The sequence below is a fragment of the Bufo bufo genome, chromosome 3, assembly GCF_905171765.1.
Source record: "Bufo bufo chromosome 3, aBufBuf1.1, whole genome shotgun sequence".
Lineage (NCBI taxonomy): Eukaryota > Metazoa > Chordata > Amphibia > Anura > Bufonidae > Bufo > Bufo bufo.
The window spans coordinates 157,743,753-157,771,318 of record NC_053391.1 but is presented as its reverse complement, the minus strand read 5'-3'; the positions used below and the strand labels follow the sequence as shown (position 1 = coordinate 157,771,318).

General features: G+C 45.6%; 1 protein-coding gene across 1 annotated transcript in view; it reads left to right on the top strand.

Annotated features, from left to right (window-relative positions):
* LOC120993678 (acetylserotonin O-methyltransferase-like) overlaps positions 1-27,566 on the top strand; it is a 350,706-nt gene that overhangs the window by 122,279 nt on the left and 200,861 nt on the right. Inside the window, exon 4 of the mRNA XM_040422157.1 lies at positions 3,436-3,504. Within this exon, the coding sequence (XP_040278091.1) occupies positions 3,436-3,504 (69 nt within the window). The remainder of the gene's footprint in view (positions 1-3,435; positions 3,505-27,566) is intronic.

Genomic DNA, 27,566 nt, shown 5'->3' with positions numbered 1-27,566 from the left:
TTGTTTGCAGTGCGTTAAACGGGGAGTTTGGTCTGTCAGAGTTTGGTCTGTCACTGTGAAGCGGGCATAACCCTTACACTACCTGATCGATACAACATTATACCTGATCGTATACACACACTGGATGTTTTAAAGCACATTATTCCAAACAATTTAGGAATGTTAGGTGATTTATGCCCTTTATGGATTAAAACCAGACTCTGCGTCAACTACGTAATTTTCCATGGGAGTTTTGCCATGGATCCCCCTCCGGCATGCCACAGTCCAGGTATTAGTCCCCTTGAAACAACTTTTCCATCACTATTGTGGCCAGAAAGAGTCCCTGTGGGTTTTAAAATTCGCCTGCCTATTAAAGTTTATGGCGGTTCGCCCAGTTCGCCCGTTCGCGAACATTTGCGGAAATTCCCGTTCGCCGTTCGCGAACGGAAATTTTTTTGTTCGCGACATCTCTAATATGGACCAGCGGTGCCACCTCTTCAGTCCCTGGCACAAGTGACAGGGACCGGGTTGGAGGGAGGGAATAGGTGGCCCCATGGCTGGGGGGAGCAGGAAGGTCAAGCCCTCCTGGTCCACTTTGTCTTCTTGTGGGGGGCAGAGCGGTGGAATAAGCGTCACCGGTCAGCCCCACTCCCTCCCCCCTGGGGATGCAGAGCTCTTAGTAGCCCTAAAAGAGAAAAAAAATAAAATAAAAATAACAGCCACCGTGCAGAGGGTCTGCCTCCTATGACACTAAGCTAAAAACTGAAGGCTTTCTCCTGGCCGGAGGGGGTATAGCTGGTGGGGGAGGAGCTAACAGTTTTCAGCCTAGTGTCGCCTCCTAGTGGCAGCAAGCAGCTATACCCATGGTCATGGTCTGTGTCCCCCAATGATATACGCGAGAAAGAAGAAATAACCATACAGGTCAAAGAAAAAATAGCAAAGGACAATAGTGGGTAACAGATGTAGGATGTAAAAGTAAATGAGGAGGAGTAGATAGATAGAATTCAAGCTCCATGAGGGAAATAGGCTAGGTGCAGTGAAGCTCAGACTTATCAGAACCTGGACCACAATAAGAATGCAGATGGCGCTGGAAGGTAATGCAGAGTGCCATGTTAAATACAGGTACATGGTACCTGATTGGTGGCTGCCGCGCGTACTTGTATTTAACATGGCGCTCTGCATTACCTTCCAGCGCCGGCTACATTCTTATTGTGGTCACGGTTCTCGTAAGTCTGAGCTTCACTGCACCTAGCCCATTTCCCTCATGGAGCTTAATTTCTATCTACTCCTCCCCATTTAGTTTTACATCCTATATCCGTTACCCACTATTGTCCTTTGCTATTTTTTCTTTGACCTGTATGGTTACTTTGCTTTCAGCCTGTCGTCAGTTACACTATACCTAATATTATCTATTTAGCTCGGATCACATTCATGATGACCCTTTTACAGCCATTATGGATTTGATCGGACCATGTATGGAAGATATGTATCCCTCATCACACCCATCACACCCATATGTATGGACCGGTTGCTATATCCTCATGTTATCTATGTCCTCATGTTATCTATTGTAGTTGTACATTCAGTATTTTATTTATTTATGTACACTCATTCTCATGTTTAAAGAATCATGTACATAAGATCAAATCCATATGACGCATATTACACCCAGTGTAACCATGTGTGGATGGCACAAACAGGATTAACAATCCTGGTTTAGCCCTTTTAGGAGGTTAGGTGTGGACTTGCTCCAACCCTAGCTCTAGTCAGTGTTAGGCCTATTGCAAACGACCATATTTTCAATCTGTTTCCATTCTGTTTTTTTGCAGACCGTATACGGAACCATTCATTTGGAAGAGTCTACAATAAAACGGAAGTTACTCCATGTGCATTCCATTTCTGTATTTCCGTTCTGCAAAAAAATAGAACATGTCCTATTATTGTCCGCATTACGGACAAGTATAGTACTGTTCTTTTAGGGGCCAGCTGTTCCGTTCCGCAAAATACAGAATGCACACTGATGTCATCCGTATTTTTTGCGGACCACAAAATACATATGGTTGTGTGCATGAGGCCTTAGGGAGAGTTTGGAAGGGAGAGGACGCTGTGACCTGAGCTCCCTATTCTCAGGCCAAAATAGCTACAAAGACTTATCAATCTCTGGATGATCTGCAGAAGGAGAGAAGGAGTAAGACAAAGGAGAGCTAGAGAAGAGGGAAGTTTTTATTTTATTTTAGCTGCTATTTTTGATTTGGCTGAATGCACACAGGTAAGCCAGGCAGGAGTTGTGGTAATCAAGTATTGTGATTGGTGTTGACATTAGGGAGGGGCATGAATCAGATATCTGAAATATTTGACAAGGTGACCATAATTTTTGAAATTTGGAGAATGCTCAGTTAGGGAAGACGCTCTATTTTATCAAAACAATGCAAGAAAGTAGGACATTTTGTGGTCCGACACTAGTCAGTAATTTAATTTCAGCATCAGAAAATGTTTGATTCAAGTCCCTTCCCCATAAGGAAATAGAGGCTTGTTTGATAGAGATTTTTTCATATAGGTGTAGGCGAGTTTAGGGATGGGATGTTTAACTGAAAGACCAATTTTTCAAAAGGGGTTTAGAGGTAATGTTTCTGATTTTGATACATTTGCGTCGCCATTTAAAAGGGATTAATCCCTAAGGCTTCGGATAGGTTTTTGGACACAGAAACTGGACAAAGATCCAAACTGAAATCGAAAATCTCTAAAATTGGATCCTGAAGTATTATTAGTAGCGTACATGCTATATCAAAGTGTCCATGATCAAGATAAAGAGGGATGGGAAAAGGAGGCAGTCTTACCGAGTACCATTAAGGATGGGGGAGGGACAAAGTGCTATTAGAAGCTTAGGGGGACACTGAAATTATTTTGCAATGTGGGCATTTGGGGCAGTCTTGGGTCCCACAGAGATATCGAGCCCAGGGCTGCCAACCCAAACTCCCCTATTATGACCTAGTGACCAGCAATCTGATAATGATGACCACCCTGAGGATAGGTCATCAATATCTAGAGCCCGGAAAACCCATTTTAATATACAACCTTAGGAAGGATAAGACATTTATTACATTTTCCTACCCATCCAAAGGAGGAAAAATGCTCAACAGGAGTACATTATACCGTCAATATTTGCCAAGTAGTTTTAAAGAGAACAGGCAAGATGAAGAAGGTGATGCAGAGTAACTTATTTCCATACGGCGCAAGCACAGTTTAGATAAGAATTTCACAAGTATGGGACAGCTTCTTTTTTTTTTCAAAAAAAAAAAATGGTACCTGCATGACAGGTACCATGGTTTGACTTGGGAAACAGATGTGACAGGATTCCTTTTGATGCTTGAATCCAGCAATGATGAAAATGCGAGGAATGGAATATTTTGTTTATTATATATGTAACCAAAAAATGTGTTGCTCTTTGTATTCTAGAGAATCAAAATGTCAGTATGAAAGGGCTTTTGGGACGACTTCCAAGGACTTATTTGAAACCATGTACAGGTAACTTGCCTATGTATTGTAGCTTTGCAACAATCCGCAAATATATTGAAGTTCTCACAATTTCCCAATGAATAAACACTGATCAAACGTGATTCCGTCATATTAGCATTCTGCCACAGCATACTATGTATACAATAATTTTAACCCCTTAAGGTCCAGGCCATTTTTTGCAAATCTGACTAGTGTCACTTTATGTGCGAATAACGTCAAGACTTTTACTTATCCAGGCCATTCTGAGATGACCCCATTTTAGAAACTACACTCCTCAAGGTATTCAAAACTGATTTTACAAACTTTGTTACCCTTTAGGTGTTCCACAAGAGTTATTGGCAAATAGAGATGAAATTTCAGAATTTAAATTTTTGGGCAAATTTTTCATTTTAATCCATTTTTTCCAGTAACAAAGCAAGGGTTAACAGCCATACAAAACTCAATATTTATCGCCCTAATTCTTTAGTTTATAGAAACACCCCATATGTGGTCGTAAACTACTGTACGGGCACATGGCAGGGCGCAGAAGGAAAGGAACACCATATGCCTTCCAGAAACCATATGGTGTTCCTTTCCTTCTGCGCCCTGCCGTGTGCCTGTACAGTAGTTTACAAACACATATGGGGTGTTTCTATAAACTACAGAATCAGGGCCATAAATATTAAGTTTTGTTTGGCTGTTACCCCTTGCTTTGTTAATGGAAAAAATTTATTAAAATGGAAAATTTTTCAAAAAATAGCTGTTTTTATTTTATTTTTTGACTGTGTTCATTTGAGGGGTTAGGTCATGTGTTATTTGTATAGAGCAGATTCTCACGGACGCGGCAATATCTAATATGTCTACTTTTTTCTAATGACCAGCATGTAAGAGCTGGCTGCAGCGATTTTTGCTACAGAAAAGTTCAGACAAAAAACAAAAACCTAGGGTGAAAACACTCTAAGGCTGGGTTCACATGGGTGTTGCGGGTGACGTGCGGGAAAAGATGCGGGTGCGTTGTGGGAAAATCGTTTGAATGCGTTTTGCACGCGCGTGAGAAAAATCGGCATGTTTGGCACCCAGACCCAAACCCGGACTTCTTCACAGAAGTTCGGGTTTAGGTTAGGTGTTGTGTAGATTTTATTATTTTCCCTTATAACATGGTTATAAGGGAAAATAATAGCATTCCTAATACAGAATGCTTAGTAAAATAGGGATGGAGGGGTTAAAAAAAAATATATTATTTAACTCACCCCATCTACTTGTTCGCGCAGCCCGGCTTCTCTTGTCTTCTTTTTTGATCACAGTAGGAAAAGGACCTGTGGTGACGTCACTGCGCTCATCACATGGTCCATCACATGATCCATGTGATGGACCATGGTGACGGATCATGTGGCGGACCATGCGATGAGCGCAGTGACCTCACCACAGGTCCTTTTCCTCCTGTAATCAAAGAAGAAGACAGACGAGAAGCCGGGATGAGCGAACAAGTGGATGAGGTGAGTTAAATTATTTATTTATTTTTAACCCCATGTTATAAGGGAAAATAATAATGATCGGTTCCCCATCCCGATCATCTCCTAGCAACCATGCATGAAAATCGCACCGCATCCGCACTTGCTTGCGGATGCTTGCGATTTTCACGCAGCCCCATTCACTTCTATGGGGCCTGCGTTGCATGAAAAACGCACAATATAGAGCATGCTGCAATTTTCACGCAACACACAAGTGATGCGTAAAAATCACCGCTCATGTGCACAGTCCCATAGAAATGAATGGGTCCAGATTCAGTGCGGGCGCAATGTGTGCACCTGCGCTGAAATCTCGCCCGTGTGAAAGAGGTCTAAGTTTGCAACCTGACAGTGGAGCCTATGGCTGCTCAAATTTGCGGTACATTTTTACGACCGTTGCCTGCTACGGGTTGGCATGGCTTGACCATTGTGCATACCCTAATATCTGGATATGTAGAGAGAATCTCTAAATCGCACATCCTCATACCTATGCTTCTGATATACAACTGTTTTCAATTATCAGCATTTCTTATGATAAAACATGGCTATACAGCGATGCTATCAATCATTTGCTGTGGACTATAAAGAGACAATTAGTATACAGTTTGATCAAAGCGCATAGGCCCACTTACCGTGACAAGGTTGCCTCTTGTTTAAGTGGGAACCTACTCTAACCATGGCGCAGAGCCGTGCGGCGACCACCACGCCTCCACACCGCTCCAGCAGGCAACGGGATCCAGCAGCCACACAGCAGCCCCACTGTACAGTGAGGCCACCTGGGCCCCGGGTCCCATCACTCCACCAGCACGGCGCAGAATTTATAGACCCTTTGCAGACTTCTGCTAATTAAAAGCACCTGAGCCACATGGGGAGGAGTGCTGATTCAGGGGAGGGGGGAAAAGAAGTTTATAGCATAAATTGTATGGATATGTAGAGAGAATCTCTAAATCGCACATCCTCATACCTATGCTTCTGATATACAACTGTTTTCAATTATCAGCATTTCTTATGATAAAACATGGCTATACAGCGATGCTATCAATCATTTGCTGTGCACTATAAAGAGACAATAAAGAGACAATTAGTATACAGTTTGATCAAAGCGCATAGGCCCACTTACCCTAATATCTCTCCAATCTGGGGCTCTCTAGCTGATGCAAGATTGGTACTTCTAGCATGTGCTCATTATCTGGTGGCTGGAGAACCAGAGATTAGATACCAATGTCCTAAGGATTGCAGGTACTACTCCACAAAAAAAATCTGATGAACAATTAATTTTTCCTGCACAACACAGATGTAGCAGAACTTAATTTCTCATTTGGCTCAATGTGATATCATAATACATAACCTGAGCTATTTTGCAGGATAACAGGCAACCCTATAGCTGTATCTGAACACAGAGAGAAGAAATGAAACAGTTAAATTCAGTGAGCTCTTCTACATCTGTATGGTAGAATAGCTTCTCCCTTATTATTAGAGCTCAGCACATGGCCGTGGAGTAGCAGCAGCTGGATTAACAATCATGGGCGAACATAAGGGCCCGGGTCCCAAGCACAAGGCTGTTTGTCTCTTCCAGCCTGTTCCATATAGGATGCGATCCACCTCTCAGGATCTAAGAATGGTGATTGGTGGTTTATTATCACACCACCGATCACCATCCTATTCCGGGTTATCGGGTCACCGGAGACCCGAATGACTCGGAAACGCAGCAGACCGCAGGTCTGAATTGACCTGCGATTTTCTGCGATCTCTGATACGGGGGGGTCACAGGACCCCCCTCGGCATTGTCACAGAGTGCCTGCTGAATGATTTCAGCAGGCACTCTGTTCCGATCACCGCCCGGCGGTTATCGGAAATACACAGGGCGTACAGGTACACCCTGTGTCCTTAAGGACTCGGACATTAGGGCGTACCTGTACGCCCTGTGTCCGTAAGAGGTTAAAGGTTTATTTAAACTTTTAAACATATTATTAGCTTTAAAAGAAACCCACTCCCTTTACCCTCTCATCTATTGCAATAGTAAAAATAAATAAGTCATTAAAAGGAATCTATCATCAGCAACCTCCCAACTGTTTGTATAGACACATAGCTGTAGTTCAGCTGATTACACTATTTTTCTTTTGTTGATCTGATACTCCGTTCCCGAGTTATGATACTTATTGTTAAGTCTACTTTCACACTGGCATTTTGGCTTTCCATTTGTGAGATCCGTTCTGAATAAAAAAGGATCCGCTCAGAATGCCTCCGTTCGGTCTCCATTCCACTTTGGAGACGGACATCAAAAAGCTGCTTGGAGCATTTTGGTGTCCGTCTGATGAAACTGAGCCAAACGGATCCATCCTGGCACACAATGTAAGTCAATAGGGGTGGATCCGTTTTAACTGACACAATCTGGCACAATAGAAAACGTCTTGGCTATGTTAAAGATAAAAACTGATCTGTACTGAACGGATGCAGACGGATGTATTATCTGAATGGATCCGTCCACGAGTGTGAAAGTAGCCTAATTAAGCCTTTGGTGCAATAAGGGCGTCACCATTGCTCTTGTTGCACTCAAGCTCCTCACCTTTCTGTGGCCAGCCCCTCCCTCACTGCTTTTAGTTACTTAAAGGGAGTCTGTCACAAGCAGCCTCCCCGTCCAGCTGTTTGCATAGACACATAACTGTAGTTCACTTTATTAAAGCAATGTTTTTCTTTTGTTGAACTGAGTCTCTGTTATTGAGTTATGATACTTTTTTTAAAAAATATGCAAATTAAGCCTTTGGTGCAATGAGGGTGTCACCCTTGCTCTTGTTGCACCCAAGCTCCACTCATTTCTGTGGTAAGCCCCTTCCTGGTTGCTTTGTCACTGTCTGGTGTTGTCAATCAAAACAGTGAGGGAGGGGCTGGCCACAGAAAGGTGAGGAGCTCGAGTGCAACAAGAGCAAGGGTGACACCCTACAGGGCGGAGCTTGAGCTTTTGGCGCCAGTTAGGGCGATTTAAAGCTGGGGCTTCTCCCAGTTTGGTCTCCTGGAGTGCAGATCTGTCTTGAATCTGTTTTTCTTGAGATTGGTTGCGGTTGCAGTTTTGCTTCCTTGTTCTTGTTCCTTGCGAGTTCTGGTTTCTTGCGGTTTGCAATTTAGACCTTGTTAGGATCTTCTGGGTAAAGATCCTAAGGTTTTTTGATAATTGTCTTTTTTCCTCCGAATTTGGCGGTTAATTCTTTTTCTTTTATTGCAGCCATGTCTTCTACTGGGGACGGTGATCGGGAGCCCAGCAGAAAGGGTACTGGCAAAATACGTTACCTGCAATGCCATGATTGCCAGATTGTGCTGGAAGACAGCTATGCATTTTCCCGATGCCCGCCCTGTAGGGCCAAAGCATTCCCCCAGCAGGAACCGACTGTCCATGACGTGGTTGATTGGGTGAAGGGCTACATGAAATCAAACATAAGCCAGATGAACTCTTCCATAGAAGAATTGAAACATGCTTTGGTGTCCAAACGCCGACGACCTTCCTCTCCTCATCGGGCCATGGAGGTGTCGGGGGCTCAGGATTTAAGAGAGGGATCGGTCTTTTCCTCCTCTGAGGGCGAAGATGTTTTTTCTTATTTATTTCCTCCTGAGAAAGCCCAGTGGCTGTTGAGATCCATCCGGTCGGGGGACCAGAATGTTGATTCAGGGGAAGCCTCATCTTCTGCCTCTAAGGGGCCCATGGCCTTTAAAGCAGATAGTTCCCTCTTGTTGTTAATGAAGGCAGAGTGGAAGAAACCGGAGAAGGGTCCTGTATTGACCAAGAGATTCAAATAGTTTTTTCCTTTGAAAGAGGATCAGGTATCGTCCTGGGGGCCTGTCCCGAAGGTGGATATGGCCATCTCTAAATTGTCAAAGAGGACCTTAATTCCATCGGACGACAGGTCAAGCCTCCAATATCCTATGGACCGGAAGGCGAATTGCGCCCTTGGCGTATTTACTCCTCGGCTTCTACCGCCGCCTCAGTCGCTATTGCGTCCTCGGAAGTGGCAAATTTTCTCAGAAAGAGGTTCGCCCAGGTGCAGTCTGACCTGGACCAGGGGGTCTCTAGGCATGACATCCTGGCCTCCTGTAGGATGGCCAGCTTAGCCACCGACTTGCTGTGTGACTCTGCTCCACAACAGTTGAAGTTGGTGTCCAATTCCATGGCACTTTTAACCACGGACGTCCACTCTGGTTGAAGCCTTGGAAAGCGGACACTACGTCCAAGCACAACCTTTGCGCTATGGCTTACGAACCTGGCAAGCTTTTTGGGGCAGAACTGGACCAAATAATGGAAGGGCTGTCGGACAAGAAGGGCAAGTCCCTTCCTCAACAGTCCTTTCGTGGTCGGGGCAAGAGGTATGGTTCCAGGCCGGAACCTCAACCCAGAGCCTAGAGAGATTGGGGGTCCCGAAGAGGAGGAAGATCCTCTAGGGGATCTAGGCCCCCCAAGAATTCCTCAACGCTCTCATTGCGGGCCTCCTCGAGGCTCTTGGTATCTAGCCGGTCTAACTGGATGTTCAGTGCTCCCTGCTCCCCACATTCCCGTAGGTGGTCGCCTACAACATTTTCTAGGTTTGTGGCAGGATCATATCCAGGACCAATGGGTCCTTCGCATCATTTCACAAGGCTACCTAGTGGACTTGAGCAGTCCGCCCGCGGACAGGTTTGTCCAGACAAGGCTACTTCCCTGCAGCAAGCAAAGAGTTCTAGAGAGCTATGATCTACAATATCTTCAGAAGGGGGCTTTAGAGGAGGTCCCTCTCCAAGAGAGGGGAGCAGGGATCTATTCCCCAGTTTTTCTGCTACCCAAGAGTACCAGAGGGTGGAGGATGATTATAGATTTGAGGTACTTCAATTGATTCATCAAACGAAAGAAGTTCCGTATGGAAACTATCCAGTCAGTAACCAATCTTCTTTTGCCGGGGGATTTCTTGGAAACCTTGGACCTCAAGGATGCTTATCTCCATATTCCCATCCATCTTGGGTGAAGAAGATTCTTAAGGATCGTGGTACAGATGGGGAGGGGGGTCCTAAAACATTTCCAGCCCCACACACTTTTACCAAGGTGGTGGTGTCCGTGGTGGCCGCTCTAAGGCTTCAGGGTCTGAGAATAGTTTCCATACCTGGACGATTAGCTCCTCAGAGCCCCTTCCCAAGCGTTCCTGTCCCAACACATTCAACAGGCTGTTGCCTTCCTTCATCAGCCAGCCACCTCGGTAAGGTTCCTGGGGTTTGTGGTGGATTTAGTAAAGATGACTATTCATCTCACTCCCGAGAGAAGGCGATCCGTTCAGCAGTCAGCCCGTTCTCTCTCAATACCACGAGAGGTAACGATCCGTACATTAATGAAGATGTTGAGACTAATGTCTTCAACCGCAGAGGCGGTGCCTTGGGCATTATGGCATCTGCGTCCGCTTCAGTCCGAGGTACTAGCCAAGTGGAATCACAGTCCAGTGGGACTCAATGCCGTGCACTCCCTGTCTTACCATGCCCGATCCTCCCTGAGATGGTGGTCTCACCTCGAGGACGGCAAGTCCCTGATCCAGCACTCATGGATTATACTTACTTCAGATGCATCCCTAGTAGGTTGGGGAATCATCTTCTAGACAAGACAGTTCAAGGATCTTGGACACCGCAGGAGAAATCATTGTCATCGAATCTCCTGGAGATCAGAGCGATCAGATTAGCTCTTTTTCATTTTGCTCCCTTCATTCGAGGGAAGGCAGTGAAGGTACAGTCAGACAGCATGACCGCTGTACTGTATACATCAACAAGCAGGGAGGCACGAGGTCATAAAGTCTCCTGAGAGAGATAGGGGTGATATTGGATGGGGCAGAACTGAACCTCACATACTTATCAGCCGTTCACATTTGCGGAGTTCACAATGTGATCGTGGATCGTCTGAGCTGAGGTCTTCCAACCGGAGAATGGTCACTTCAGCCAGAGGTCTTCAAGGAGATAACGCTCAGGTGGGGCATGCCAGAGATCGATCTCATGGCAACGAGGTTCGACACCAAGTTGGAGAGGTATTGCAGGGAAAGGGTTACAGGGAGGACAACCCGGTGGCAATAGATGCACTGTCAATCCCTTGGAGGTTCTCTCTGGCCTACATCTTCCCTCCAATTTCCTTTATACCAAGGGTCTTGATGAAAATCAGGCAGGACCAAGCGTCAGTCATCGCCATCATTCCATAATGGCCAAAGAGAGCTTGGTTTTCCCAACTCTTCCAGATGAGTCAGGGTCAATTTTGGAGGCTTCCCCCAGAGAGAGTACTGGTTTCGGGGGACACTCAGATCTCCTCAAATCTTCAAATCTTCAACCTGACAGCCTGGAGGTTGATCAGTCCCTTCAAAGGATAGAAGGGCTATCGGGGTCTGTCTTGAGAACCTTAGAGCACTCCAGATCGGAAGCTACTAACAAGTCCTACTCAAGAATTTGGAAAAAAAATTCATCTTGGTGTTCTATGCATCATCACACATCCACTGAGGCTTCCATACCAGTCATTCTTCAGTTTCTACAAGATGGTCTGGACAAGGGGTTGTCACCTTCTACCCTCAAAGTGCAGGTTTTAGCGATTTCAGCCTGTCTCAACAGGTCTGTTTCTCAAGAGCCCCTTATTAGAAGGTTCCTGAAGGGAGCCTCAAGGTTAAAACCTACAGTAATTAGACCTGTAACTGTTTGGTATTTAACGGTCGTGTTCAGGGGGTTATCATCTCCCCCTTTGAGCCCCTAGAGGAGGTGGGATTCAGGTTCCTTACCTGGAAGATCACCTTTTTTTGGCCATTACCTCTGCAAAGTGAGTTGGGAGCTCCAGGCATTTTCCGCTTTTGAGCCATACACTAAGTGTCACGACTGTGACTGATCCAGACAGGTCTGGGAGGAGAAGGTCGCAGCGACTTGCTACTCGCGATAGCTTGTGAGTTTGCTCCATGGTTCAGGGTATGTCATCTGGGTTTTGCCTTGTGAACCTTTTTGTCCTGACTGGGAGTTTGTAGGCATCCTTCTCAGGTGAGTCCTGTCTGCCACTCCCAGCTACTATATTAGTTTCAGTTTCACTTGCAGTCATTGCCAGATATAGTCCTTACTTCCAGTGCTACTCTGACCTTGGAAGGAGATCGTTTGATGGTGTTGCTGTGGAGCTCTTGTCCGGCGTGGACTGTCGTGTTTGGGATCGCCTTCTCTGCTCGTGACTGGATAAGTCTATCTCTGCTGTTGTTTGTTTGTTGCTGTCTTCCCCTGTTGTTTTCTTAGACGTGAGTGATGGTGACTAGCGCTCCCATCGGCCTTTCCCCAGTCCAGTCTTGTTAGGGCGACTGAGGGTTTAGGCATCCTGCTCGCCGCACGGGTTCACACCCCGTCTAGGGTATCAGGGCAGACAGGTGCCAGCTTAGGGTTAGTCAGGGGTGGCCATTCTATTTCCCATCCGTAGATAAGGGTCCCCCTTCCCCTCTGTCTGGTGCGACACGACTGCTGCTGGGGTAGCGGTCGTGACAGTATATCTGGCCTTTTAAAAAAAAAAAAAAAAAGTGACATTTCTTTTTTTTTTTTTTTTTTTTTTTTTTTGCTTGCTGTTTTGCTTTGTATTTTGTCTGTTCCACTATGGATCCGGTTTCGGTTTTGGCGAAACAATTACAGGGGTTATCCCTTGAAGTGGCAGGATTAAAAGCAACAGTGCTGCAGCAGCAATCCTTGGGTTCCACCGTTGCTACGGGAAACCAAGGTACTCCTGAGCCAAAAGTGGCTTTACCTGATAGGTTCTCAGGAGGGAGAGACCAATTTGTAACCTTCAGAGAAGCTTGCAAATTGTTCTTCAGGTTACGCCCTAGATCCTCCGACGGTGAGGAACAACGGGTGGGCATTGTAATTTCTCTCCTGCAAGGAGATCCGCAGGCTTGGGCTTTCTCCCTACCATCAGACTCTCCGGCCTTACGATCAGTGGAGGAATTTTTTGAAGCCCTGGGTCTCGTATATGATGACCCGGACAGGGTCTCACTGGCTGAGTCTAAACTACGTAGACTTCGGCAAGAGAACCGGTCTGCTGAACTATATTGTTCCGAATTCCGTAGGTGGGCTACTGATACGTTATGGAACGACTCGGCCCTTAAGAGTCAGTTCTGCCAGGGGTTGTCTGAAAAATTAAAAGACGCGCTGGCGGTATACGAGGTCCCTGGGTCTCTTGAGGCTGCTATGTCTCTGTCCATAAGAATCGACAGACGGCTCAGGGAGAGACTATTAAATTTTACGGAGGCCTCTATAGGGCAGGGATCGGTCTGTTATGGTCCAGTCGAACCAATGCAAATAGGGGGCGCCACTAGACGGGTGAATCCTCCTAAGTTCCGCCGTAGGTCAGAGGTTTGTTTTCGTTGTGGGGGGAGGGGTCATTTTGTAAAGGTTTGTCCCTCAGAACCCAAGAGACCACAAACAAAGGAGCCGCCGGAAAACTAGAGTCCCCAGATTGTGCGGAGGAGAACAGTCTGGGCGTATTCGTTTCCTCCATACGCATGTCTCAGTTTTTGTTGTCCGCTACCGTTGAGGCGGGCAATAAGACTGAGATCTGTTCCGTCTTTTTGGACAGTGGGGCGGGGGTCAACTTGGTGGATTCACGGTTTGCTCAGGCTCTGGGTTTTACTCCGGAACCGGTATGCAGAACTATTCCTGTTTTTGCCATCGACTCCTCTTACTCAGAGAGAGTTAACTCAGATCATCCATAATATCCATCTGCAGGTAGGGGACCTCCATAAAGAACATATCTCTTGTTATGTCCTGGATGGTCTTCCGGCTCCTATGGTATTGGGGCTTCCCTGGCTGGTGACTCACAATCCAGTGGTGGATTGGCAGGCCGGGGAGATTGTGGAGTGGAGTGAACATTGTAAGGACAACTGCTTGAGTAGTAGGTGCTCTACACTCTCTGTAACATCTTTACCTGCCTTTCTGTTAGATTTTATGGATGTGTTCTCTGAGAAGGGTTGTCAGGGGTTACCACCTCATCGTCCATATAATTGCCCGATTAATCTTTTACCTGGGGCAAAACTACCTAAAACCCGGTTATACAATCTTTCCGGCCCGGAGAGGAAGGCTATGAAAGATTATATTTCGGAGAGTTTGGCTAAGGGACACATCAGACCCTCTTCTTCACCTGTGGCTGCAGGGTTCTTTTTCGTTAAAAAGAAAGATGGGGGCCTACGTCCTTGCCTGGATTTCCGGGAATTAAACCGGATAACTATCCGAGATCCCTATCCTCTTCCTCTCATTCCCGACCTCTTTAATCAGGTTGCTGGTGCTAAATGGTTCTCTAAAATGGATCTCAGAGGAGCCTATAACCTGGTTCGCATCAAAGAGGGGGATCAGTGGAAGACGGCTTTTAATACTCCGGAAGGGCATTATGAAAATCTGGTCATGGCATTTGGTCTTACTAATGCGCCTGCGGTATTCCAACATTTTGTCAACGATATTTTTAGTCACCTTATCGGGAGATTTGTTGTGATATATCTTGATGACATCCTGGTCTATTCCCCGAATCTGGATACACATAAGATCCATGTGAGACAAGTGCTGCAGATATTAAGGGCCAACAAATTGTTTGCTAAGTTAGAAAAATGTGTGTTCGCCGTAAAAGAACTGCCATTTCTGGGGTATGTGTTGTCAGATTCAGGTTTCCGCATGGATACAGAGAAAGTCCGGGCGATTATAGACTGGGATCTGCCTGAGAACCTGAAGGCATTGCAACGCTTCCTGGGGTTTGCTAATTTTTATAGAAAGTTTATAAAGAACTATTCCTTGGTGGTCAAACCACTGACGGACATGACCCGAAAGGGATCCGATTTTTCCAAATGGTCACATGCAGCCAAAACTGCCTTTGCATCTCTGAAGGAGAGATTCACCTCGGCCCCTATTCTCGTACAGCCAGATGTCTCGCTTCCTTTTATTGAAGAGGTTGACGTATCAGAGGTGGGGGTGGGAGCGGTACTATCTCAGGGCCCGTCCCCTGGTGAATGGCGTCCGTGTGCTTTCTTTTTCGAAGAAATTGTCTACTGCAGAAAGGAACTATGATATTGGCAACAGGGAACTTTTGGCTATTAAGTTGGCTTTTGAGGAGTGGCGGCATTTTTTGGAGGGGGCGGTTCATCCCGTCACGGTGATTACTGATCACAAAAACTTATTATATCTGGAGTCTGCTAAACGTCTCACCCCTAGACAGGCTCGGTGGTCGTTATTTTTTACTAGGTTTAATTTTGTAATAACCTATCGCCCGGGGGCAAAAAATACTAAGGCGGATGCATTGTCTCGAAGTTTTCCTGGAGGGGGTGATGTTGAGGTACCAGTGCCCATTTTGCAAAAGGGGGTGGTGGTCTCTGCATTACACTCAGGTTTGGAGGGGAGGGTGTTGGAAGCTCAGGGGGACGCCCCAGCCTCCTGCCCCTCGGGTAAACTGTTTGTGCCAGAAAATTTACGACTGGAGATACTAAAAGAACACCATAACTCCACACTGGCAGGACACCCAGGTATTAGGGCAACCTCTGAGTTAGTGTCTCGTCGGTTCTGGTGGCCTAAATGGCGCCAGGAGGTGTTGAATTTTGTGTCTGCATGTGCTACCTGTGCTCGTTCTAAGGTAGATCATGCTCGTCCGGCAGGGCGTCTTTTACCTCTGGCCATCCCCAACAGGCCTTGGACGCACCTGTCAATGGATTTCATTACGGATCTACCAGTATCAGCGGGGAAGACTGTTATTCTTGTAGTCGTTGACAGATTCAGTAAAATGGTGCACTTTATTGCTCTTGCCGCATTGCCTAATGCTAACACACTGGCTCAGGTTTTTATTGACCACATCGTGAAGCTTCACGGGGTCCCATCCGATATTGTTTCGGATCGTGGTACCCAATTCGTTTCTAAATTTTGGAAAGCTTTTTGTTCTCGTTTAGGGGTTCATCTGTCGTTTTCTTCATCTTTCCATCCACAGTCCAACGGTCAGACTGAACGTACCAATCAAAACCTAGAGACATATTTGAGATGCTTTGTTTCCGAAAATCAGGAGGAATGGTCATCTTATTTACCGTTAGCCGAGTTTGCCATTAATAATCGTCGTCAAGAATCCACCGATAAGTCACCATTTTTTGGTGCGTATGGTTTCCATCCTCAGTTTTGTACGTTTAGTTTAGAGGGGGGGCCGTCTGGGATTCCCGAGGAGGAATGATTTGCGTCTTCACTTTCTTCAGTGTGGCAGAGTGTGCAAGAAAGTTTGAAGAGAATTGGTGGTAGATACAAACGTGCGGCTGATAGGAAGCGCTCTGAAGGTCCGGACCTTGGGGTGAATGACTTGGTGTGGTTGTCTACCAGAAATATCAAGTTGAAGGTTCCCTCGTGGAAATTAGGTCCGAGATTTATTGGTCCTTATAGGGTAATTAAGATCATTAACCCGGTGGCTTTTCCTCTGGAGCTACCTCAGACTCTAAGGATCCATAATGTCTTCCACAGATCTCTGCTTAAGAGATATGTAGAACCTCCTGAACCATTGCCACTACCGCCTCCACCGGTGGTTGTTGATGGCAGTCTTGAGTTTCAGGTAGAAAAGATTGTTGATTCACGATATGTTCGCCGCTCTCTTCAGTACCTGGTGCACTGGAAAGGTTATGGTTCCGAAGAGAGAATGTGGGTTCCAGCATCTGAGATAAAAGCGGACAGACTCATTCGGGCTTTTCATAGCTCCCATCCGGAGAGGCCTGGTCTTGAGGGTCCAGGGGCCCCTCATAGAAAGAGGGGTACTGTCACGACTGTGACTGATCCAGACAGGTCTGGGAGGAGAAGGTCGCAGCGACTTGCTACTCGCGATAGTTTGTGAGTTTGCTCCATGGTTCAGGGTATGTCATCTGGGTTTTGCCTTGTGAACCTTTTTGTCCTGACTGGGAGTTTGTAGGCATCCTTCTCAGGTGAGTCCTGTCTGCCACTCCCAGCTACTATATTAGTTTCAGTTTCACTTGCAGTCATTGCCAGATATAGTCCTTACTTCCAGTGCTACTCTGACCTTGGAAGGAGATCGTTTGATGGTGTTGCTGTGGAGCTCTTGTCCGGCGTGGACTGTCGTGTTTGGGATCGCCTTCTCTGCTCGTGACTGGATAAGTCTATCTCTGCTGTTGTTTGTTTGTTGCTGTCTTCCCCTGTTGTTTTCCTAGACGTGAGTGATGGTGACTAGCGCTCCCATCGGCCTTTCCCCAGTCCAGTCTTGTTAGGGCGACTGAGGGTTTAGGCATCCTGCTCGCCGCACGGGTTCACACCCCGTCTAGGGTATCAGGGCAGACAGGTGCCAGCTTAGGGTTAGTCAGGGGTGGCCATTCTATTTCCCATCCGTAGATAAGGGTCCCCTTCCCCTCTGTCTGGTGCGACACGACTGCTGCTGGGGTAGCGGTCGTGACACTAAGTTCCTGCAAGACCGGGTGCTACTTAGATTCTTGCCTACGTTTATTCCAAAGGTGCCTTCTTTTAACAACATTAACCAGGTGATTTCCCTTCCGACTTTGGCTCCACCCCCCTCCTCTGTGGAAAGAGGGCTTCACACCCTTGACATTTCGAGATGTCTTAGGATTTACCTGGAATGCTCCAATGTATTTAAGAGAGATGAGAACCTCCTTATCCTCTTTTCCGGTACCCACAAGGAGAGGAAAGGCTCTAAGCCCTCCATCAGTCGATGGATTAAAGAGGAAATTCGGGAGTATATCTTTTAGGGTTCGGAGCCTCCTGAGTTTGTAAGGGCCCACTCTACACGGGCAGTGGCTACTTCTTTTGCAGAGAGAAGCTCGATTCCATTGGATGTTATCTGTAAGTCAGCTTCTTGGAGTTCTCACTCCACCTTTATCTCACACTATAGAGTGGATTCTAGAATTTATAGCTATTCCTCATTTGGCCGGACAGTATTAACTTCTGCGAGGCATGAGGACCCTCCCATGGGGGTTTCTTCTTGCTAAATCCCCATTTGTGCCACTGGTTAGGACGTAAGGTAATCGTTAATTTCTAACGATAATTTGTTTTCCATTAGTCCTAACAGTGGCACACAAATATCCCCCTTAGTTATACTTTAAAGCTGTTGTTTTTTCTCTTTTCTACTTGTAACTACACAAGGCCCTGGGGGGTGACGCCGCCTCTTTATTGGGGGTGGGAGGGCGTATGTTTATTTAGTTTTTAATTTATTAAAAGTTCCACCTGTCCTAACCAGTCCACAGGGGCAAAATACCCCATTTGTGCCACTGTTAGGACTAAGGGAAAACAAATTATCGTTAGAAATTAACGATTGCAAAGCTGGCGTTGGTTATCTGAATGGGGGCATATGATCGGTACTAATAAATAATAGAATAACACTGTAAATAAAATGAGAGTGACTTAAAAGACTGATAATAAATATATGGGACAATTAGCCCAAAGTAATTAAACAATGGAACAGATTTACATGACAAGATATTAAAATTAGAATTTTATTTAAAAAAATTTAATTGTGGGGCAATTAGCCCAAAGATAAATAAAATAGGGAGCAATTTTACATGACAGGATATTAAAAAATTTTAATTAAAAAGTGTTAATTTAAAAGAAGAATGTTTTGAATGTATATAATGCATATAATATACTGTAGTAAAACTCTATTTAACCTTTTGTTGTAAAAGTCCACAAAAATATATAATGGAAGGAAAAAGACGGTTTTTATAGTTTATCTTAAAGGCTTCATTTAGCCCATAAGGACTAAGGCTATTTATTTTAAATATCCAAAACATTTCCCGACGTCTAATATATTGTGTGTCTTCCTTTTAGGTGCACTGGTATTTGTTCAATAGGTATGACAGTGAATCCGCATGACCTCTATTCCCCCTATACATCCAAAACATTCTTCTTTTAAATTAACACATTTTTTAATTTGAAAATTTTAATATCCTGTCATGTAAAATTGCTCCCTATTTAAGGCTACTTTCACACTGCCGTTTGTGGGTCCGCCTGTGAGATCCGTTTCAAGGCTCTCACAAGTGGCCCCAAACGGATCAGTTTAGCCCCAATGCATTCTGAATAGATAAGGATCCGTTCAGAATGCATCAGTTTGGCTCCGTTCTGCCTCTATTCCGCTCTGGTGGCAGACACCAAAACGCTGCTTGCAGCGTTTTGATAGCCGCCTGATGATGCGAAGCCAAACGGATCCGTCCTGACTTACAATGTAAGTCAATGGGGACGGATCCGTTTACATTGACACAATATTGGTGCAATTGTAAAAGGATTCGTCCCCCATTAACTTTCAACGTACAGTGGGGGAAATAATTATTTGACCCCTCACTGATTTTGTAAGTTTGTCCAATGACAAAGAAATGAAAAGTCTCAGAACAGTATCATTTCAATGGTAGGTTTATTGTAACAGTGGCAGATAGCACATCAAAAGGAAAATCGAAAAAATAACTTTAAATAAAAGATAGCAACTGATTTGCATTTCATTGAGTGAAATAAGTATTTGAACCCCTACCAACCATTAAGAGTTCTGGCTCCCACAGAGTGGTTAGACACTTCTACTCAATTAGTCACCCTCATTAAGGACACCTGTCTTAACTAGTCACCTGTATAAAAGACACCTGTCCACAGAATCAATCAATCAAGCAGACTCCAAACTCTCCAACATGGGAAAGACCAAAGAGCTGTCCAAGGATGTCAGAGACAAAATTGTAGACCTGCACAAGGCTGGAATGGGCTACAAAACCATTAGCAAGAAGCTAGGAGAGAAGGTGACAACTGTTGGTGCGATTGTTCGAAAATGGAAGGAGCACAAAATGACCATCAATCGACCTCGCTCTGGGGCTCCACGCAAGATCTCACCTCGTGGGGTGTCAATGGTTCTGAGAAAGGTGAAAAAGCATCCTAGAACTACATGGGAGGAGTTAGTTAATGACCTCAAATTAGCAGGGACCACAGTCACCAAGAAAACCATTGGAAACACATTACACCGCAATGGATTAAAATCCTGCAGGGCTCGCAAGGTCCCCCTGCTCAGGAAGGCACATGTGCAGGCCCGTCTGAAGTTTGCCAATGAACACCTGAATGATTCAGAGAGTGACTGGGAGAAGGTGCTGTGGTCTGATGAGACCAAAATAGAGCTCTTTGGCATTAACTCAACTCGCTGTGTTTGGAGGAAGAAAAATGCTGCCTATGACCCCCAAAACACCGTCCCCACCGTCAAGCATGGGGGTGGAAACATTTTGCTTTGGGGGTGTTTTTCTGCTAAGGGCACAGGACAACTTATTCGCATAAACGGGAAAATGGACGGAGCCATGTATCGTGAAATCCTGAGCGACAACCTCCTTCCCTCTGCCAGGAAACTGAAAATGGGTCGTGGATGGGTGTTCCAGCACGACAATGACCCAAAACATACAGCAAAGGCAACAAAGGAGTGGCTCAAGAAGAAGCACATTAAGGTCATGGAGTGGCCTAGTCAGTCTCCGGACCTTAATCCAATCGATAACCTATGGAGGGAGCTCAAGCTCAGAGTTGCACAGAGACAGCCTCGAAACCTTAGGGATTTAGAGATGATCTGCAAAGAGGAGTGGACCAACATTCCTCCTAAAATGTGCGCAAACTTGGTCATCAATTACAAAAAAACGTTTGACCTCTGTGCTTGCAAACAAGGGTTTTTCCACCAAGTATTAAGTCTTTTTTTGTTAGAGGGTTCAAATACTTATTTCACTCAATGAAATGCAAATCAGTTGCTATCCTTTATTTAAAGTTATTTTTTCGATTTTCCTTTTGATGTGCTATCTGCCACTGTTACAATAAACCTACCATTGAAATGATACTGTTCTGAGACTTTTGATTTCTTTGTCATTGGACAAACTTACAAAATCAGTGAGGGGTCAAATAATTATTTCCCCCACTGTAAGTCAGGACGGATCCGTTTGACTTAGACTTAGACTTTTTTTTGACATAGTAATGCAGACGGATCCGTTCTGAACAGATACCAGCGTTTGCATTATAGGTTTGGATCCGTCTGTGCAGATACCAGACGGATCCGCACCTAAACGCAGGTGTGAAAGTAGCCTAACTTATCTTTGGGCTAATTGCCCCACACTTTAAAAAAAAAATGCAAACATTCTAATTTTAATATATTGTCATGTAAATCCGTTTCGTTGTTTACTTACTTTGGGCTAATTGTCCCATATATTTATTATAAGTCTTTTAAGTCACTCTCATTTTATTTACAGTGTTAAGAAATGAATAGGCTGGCACATCCCCGCCCCCTTCAGGAACGAAATACACCATGTTACTAGGGATGAGCGAACCCGAACTGTATAGTTCGGGTTAGTACCGAATTTTGGGGTGTCCGTGACACGGACCCGAACCCGAACATTTTCGTAAAAGTCCGGGTTCGAGTTCGGTGTTCGGCGCTTTCTTGGCGCTTTTTGAAAGGCTGCAAAGCAGCCAATCAACAAGCATCATACTACTTGCCCCAAGAGGCCATCACAGCCATGCCTACTATTGGCATGGCTGTGATTGGCCAGTGCAGCATGTGACCCAGCCTCTATATAAGCTTGGGTCACGTAGCGCTGCACGTCACTCTGCTGATACAAGTGTAGGGAGAGGTTGCAGCTGCGACGTTAGGGCGAGATTAGGCAGTGATTAACTCCTCCAAAAGACTTCATTCAGTGATCGATCTACAGCTGTGGATCATTGAACTGCTGCTATTCAATTGCTCACTGTTTTTAGGCTGCCCAGAGCGTTTTTCAGTCACTTTTTTCTGGGGTGATCGGCGGCCATTTTGTGGCTTGTGGTGCGCCAGCACAAGCTACCACCAAGTCCATTTAACCATCAATAGTGTGTTTTTTTTTTGCTATATCCTACATCAGGGTCAAGCTGTCATCAAGTGCATTTAACCATCAATAATGTGGTTATTTTTTGGCCATATACTACATCAGGGGCAAGCTGAGCCTGTCACCCAAATGCATTTAACCATCAATAGTGTGGTTATTTTTTGCTATATCCTACATCAGGGTCAAGCTGTCATCAAGTGCATTTAACCATCAATAGTGTGGTTATTTTTTGGCCATATACTACATCAGGGGCAAGCTGAGCCTGTCACCCAAGTGCATTTAACCATCAATAGTGTGGTTATTTTTTGCTATATCCTACATCAGGGTCAAGCTGTCATCAAGTGCATTTAACCATCAATAGTGTGGTTATTTTTTGGCTATATACTACAGCAGGGGCAAGCTGAGCCTGTCACCAAAGTGCATTTAACCATCAATAGTGTGGTTATTTTTTGCTATATCCTACATCAGGGTCAAGCTGTCATCAAGTGCATTTAACTATCAATAGTGTGGTTATTTTTTGGCTATATACTACAGCAGGGGCAAGCTGAGCCTGTCACCCAAGTGCATTTAACCATCAATAGTGTGGTTATTTTTTGCTAAATCCTACATCAGGGTCAAGCTGTCATCAAGTGCATTTAACCATCAATAGTGTGGTTATTTTTTGGCCATATACTACATCAGGGGCAAGTTGAGCCTGTCACCCAGCGCCTAAAAAATAGGCCTCACATTTATATTCATCCAAATCTGTCATTACTGTTTTAGCTGGTCAAGTTATTTAGTGTCCGTCAAAGCACAGTTTTTGTTCTGGGTTGAAAAACAATTCCCAATTTTGCAATTCTCAAAATTAGTGGTTTCTGCTGTATCAGGCCTACTTTAAATCTATCCCTAAAAGGGTATATTAGATTCAAGGTGCTGATAGGGTAATTCTCAAGAACTTCACACACACACTACAGTGCAGATCCAAGTCTAATTCTGTCCGTTAACGTATACCTGTCACCCAGCGCCTAAATAATAGGCCTCAAATTATATTCAGCTAAATCTGTCATTACTGGTGTGCCTGTATTAGTGTAATACGGTACCTAAATAGATAGCCAGATAGTGTTAGGTGTCTGTAAAAAAAGGCCTGAATTTGAATTCAATACATTGGCCCGAATAATATTTTTCTTATTGTGGTGAACGGTAACAATGAGGAAAACATCTAGTAAGGGACGCGGACATGGTCGTGGTGGTGTTAGTGGACCCTCTGGTGCTGGGAGAGGACGTGGCCGTTCTGCCACAGCCACACGTCCTAGTGTACCAACTACCTCAGGTCCCAGTAGCCGCCAGAATTTACAGCCATATTTGGTGGGGCCCAATGCCGTTCTAAGGATGGTAAGGCCTGAGCAGGTACAGGCATTAGTCAATTGGGTGGCCGACAGTGCATCCAGCACGTTCACATTATCTCCCACCCAGTCTTCTGCAGAAAGCGCACAGATGGCGCATGAAAACCAAGCTCATCAGTCTGTCACATCACCCCCATGCATATCAGGGAAACTGTCTGAGCCTCAAGTTATGCAGCAGTCTCTTATGCTGTTTGAAGACTCTGCTGGCAGGGTTTCCCAAGGGCATCCACCTAGCCCTTCCCTAGGGGTGGAAGAGATAGAATGCACTAACGCACAACCACTTATGTTTCCTGATGATGAGGACATGGGAATACCACCTCAGCACGTCTCTGATGATGACGAAACACAGGTGCCAACTAGAGATGGCCCGAACTATCCGACGGCGAACAGTTCCCGGCGAACATAGCTTGTTCGCGTTCGCCTCTGCCGGGCGAACACATGCGATGTTCGGTCCGCCCCCTATACATCATCATTGAGCAAACTTTGACCCTGTACCTCACAGTCAGCAGACACATTCCAGCCAATCAGCAGCATACCCTCCCTCCCAGACCCTCCCACCTCCTGCACAGCATCCATTTTAGATTCATTCTGAAGCTGCAGTCTTAGTGAGAGGAGGGAGACTGTAACTGCTGCTGATTTAATTGGGAAATCGATAGCTAGGCTAGTGAATTCAGTGTCCACTCCAGTCCTGAAAGACTCATCTGATCTCTGCTGTAAGGACAGCGTCCTGACAGCACCCCAAAAAGCCCTTTTTAGGGCTGCAACATTAGTCTGCTTTTTTTTTTTCCTTTATATACATATTGCAGTTGCCTGGCCTGCCTGTGTGTGAGGAGCTGCAGGCCCACAGACTGCAGTGTGCCCACTGCCAGTGCTCACCCCTGTCATTCCGTGTGGCACAGGACTTTGCTTAAAAAAAGGCACTTAATTTTTACACTTTAATCTAAGGTTAGTTGCCTGCCAGTGTGTGTCAGGCTGACTTCCACTGACTGTAGTGTGCCCACTGCCAGTGCCCACCACTCATACCGGCTGGCACAGGACTTTGCATAAAAAAGGCATTTAATTTTTACACTTTAGTGTAATTTCAGCTGCTTGCCTGCTGCTAGTGTGTGTCAGGCCGACTTCAACTGACTGTAGTGTGCCCACTGCCAGTGCCCACCCCTGTCATCCCGTGTGGCACAGGACTTTGCTTAAAAAAAAGGCACTTCATTTTTACACTTTAATCTAAGGTTAGTTGCCTGCCAGTGTGTGTCAGGCCGACTTCAACTGACTGTAGTGTGCCCACTGCCAGTGCCCACCCCTGTCATCCCGAGTGGCACAGGACTTTGCTTAAAAAATAGGCACTTAATTTTTACACTTTAATCTAAGGTTAGTTGCCTGCCAGTGTGTGTCAGGCTGACTTCCACTGACTGTAGTGTGCCCACTGCCAGTGCCCACCACTCATACCGGCTGGCACAGGACTTTGCTTAAAAAAGGCATTTAATTTTTACACTTTAATGTAATTTCAGCTGCTTGCCTGCTGCTAGTGTGTGTCAGGCCGACTTCAACTGACTGTAGTGTGCCCACTGCCAGTGCCCACCCCTGTCATACCGAGTGGCACAGGACTTTGCTTAAAAAATAGGCACTTAATTTTTACACTTTAATCTAAGGTTAGTTGCCTGCCAGTGTGTGTCAGGCTGACTTCCACTGACTGTAGTGTGCCCACTGCCAGTGCCCACCACTCATACCGGCTGGCACAGGACTTTGCTTAAAAAAGGCATTTAATTTTTACACTTTAATGTAATTTCAGCTGCTTGCCTGCTGCTAGTGTGTGTCAGGCCGACTTCAACTGACTGTAGTGTGCCCACTGCCAGTGCCCACCCCTGTCATACCGAGTGGCACAGGACTTTGCTTAAAAAATAGGCACTTAATTTTTACACTTTAATCTAAGGTTAGTTGCCTGCCAGTGTGTGTCAGGCTGACTTCCACTGACTGTAGTGTGCCCACTGCCAGTGCCCACCACTCATACCGGCTGGCACAGGACTTTGCATAAAAAAGGCATTTAATTTTTACACTTTAGTGTAATTTCAGCTGCTTGCCTGCTGCTAGTGTGTGTCAGGCCGACTTCAACTGACTGTAGTGTGCCCACTGCCAGTGCCCACCCCTGTCATACCGAGTGGCACAGGACTTGGCTTAAAAAATAGGCACTTAATTTTTACACTTTAATCTAAGGTTAGTTGCCTGCCAGTGTGTGTCAGGCTGACTTCCACTGACTGTAGTGTGCCCACTGCCAGTGCCCACCACTCATACCGGCTGGCACAGGACTTTGCATAAAAAAGGCATTTAATTTTTACACTTTAGTGTAATTTCAGCTGCTTGCCTGCTGCTAGTGTGTGTCAGGCCGACTTCAACTGACTGTAGTGTGCCCACTGCCAGTGCCAACCACTGATACCGGGTGGCACAGTAGCTTGCCGATAAATAAGGCATTTAATTTTTAGACAGTAGTCTAAATTCAGTTGCTTGCCTGCTGCCAGTGTGTGTCAGGCCCGCTTCCACTGACTGTAGTGTGCCCACTGCCAGTGCCAACCACTGATACCGGGTGGCACAGTAGCTTGCCGATAAATAAGGCATTTAATTTTTAGACAGTAGTCTAAATTCAGTTGCTTGCCTGCTGCCAGTCAGTGTGTCAGGCCCTCTTCCACTGACTGTAGTGTGCCCACTGCCAGTGCCAACCACTCATACCGGGTGGCACAGTAGCTTGCCGATAAATAAGGCATTTAATTTTTACACTTTAGTGTAATTTCAGTTGCTTGCCTGCTGCCAGTGTGTGTCAGGCCCGCTTCTACTGACTGTAGTGTGCCCACTGCCAGTGCCAACCACTGATACCGGGTGGCACAGTAGCTTGCCGATAAATAAGGCATTTAATTTTTAGACAGTAGTCTAAATTCAGTTGCTTGCCTGCTGCCAGTGTGTGTCAGGCCCGCTTCCACTGACTGTAGTGTGCCCACTGCCAGTGCCAACCACTGATACCGGGTGGCACAGTAGCTTGTCGATAAATAAGGCATTTAATTTTTACACTTTAGTGTAATTTCAGTTGCTTGCCTGCTGCCAGTGTGTGTCAGGCCCGCTTCCACTGACTGTAGTGTGCCCACTGCCAGTGCCAACCACTGATACCGGGTGGCACAGTAGCTTGCCGATAAATAAGGCATTTAATTTTTAGACAGTAGTCTAAATTCAGTTGCTTGCCTGCTGCCAGTCAGTGTGTCAGGCCCTCTTCCACTGACTGTAGTGTGCCCACTGCCAGTGCCAACCACTCATACCGGGTGGCACAGTAGCTTGCCGATAAATAAGGCATTTAATTTTTACACTTTAGTGTAATTTCAGTTGCTTGCCTGCTGCCAGTGTGTGTCAGGCCCTCTTCCACTGACTGTAGTGTGCCCACTGCCAGTGCCAACCACTGATACGCGCAGTGCCCCAATTTGGGAGTAAGAGGACCGACCAAGCTGCTTTTTCCATCTCCCGGTTCCTGAAATCAATTCAGTTTAGTGTATGAGAGTTTGGTCTGTCACTGTGAAGGCAGTCGAAGGTACCCGGCCTAAATTTTTTTTCATAAAAGGCAATTCCTGATATGGGACGTAACAGGGATTAAACTGATGAGAATAATACTACAGAAAATACCACTCATATCGGTGGAGGGAGCCAGCGTTTTTTTAACCATCTCCCCGTTCAAAAAATCTATTTAATAAATGGCCCCCAGATTGGGGATGTTAGAGGGATTAAACTGATGAGAATAGTACTACAGAAAATACCACTCATATCGGGTGTGACAGTAAATTGCACGGCGCAGATGCAGTCACCGTGGTTTAAAACAGAGTGGAGGGAGCCAGCGTTTTTTTAACCATCTCCCCGTTCGAAAAATCTATTAAATAAATGGCACCCAGATTGGGGACGTTAGAGGGATTAAACTGATGAGAATAGTACTACAGAAAATACCACTCATATCGGGTGTGACAGTAAATTGCACGGCGCAGACGCAGTCACCGTGGATTAAAACAGAGTGGAGGGAGCCAGCGTTTTTTTAACCATCTCCCCGTCCGAAAAATCTGTTTAATAAATGGCCCCCAGATTGGGGAGTCGGGGACGTTAGAGGGATTAAACTGATGAGAATAGTACTACAGAAAATACCACTCATATCGGGTGTGACAGTAAATTGCACGGCGCAGACGCAGTCACCGTGGATAAAAACAAAGGGGAGGGAGCCAGCGTTTTTTTAACCATCTCCCCGTTCGAAAAATCAATTCAATTGACCTTTCGGGGACCCTTGGTGTTGTACGTGGCTGGGTGGAGGAAGAAACCTTCAATGACATCACCGGGACGTGGCTAGCTTGGTATCCAACCTTGTGCAAATGGGG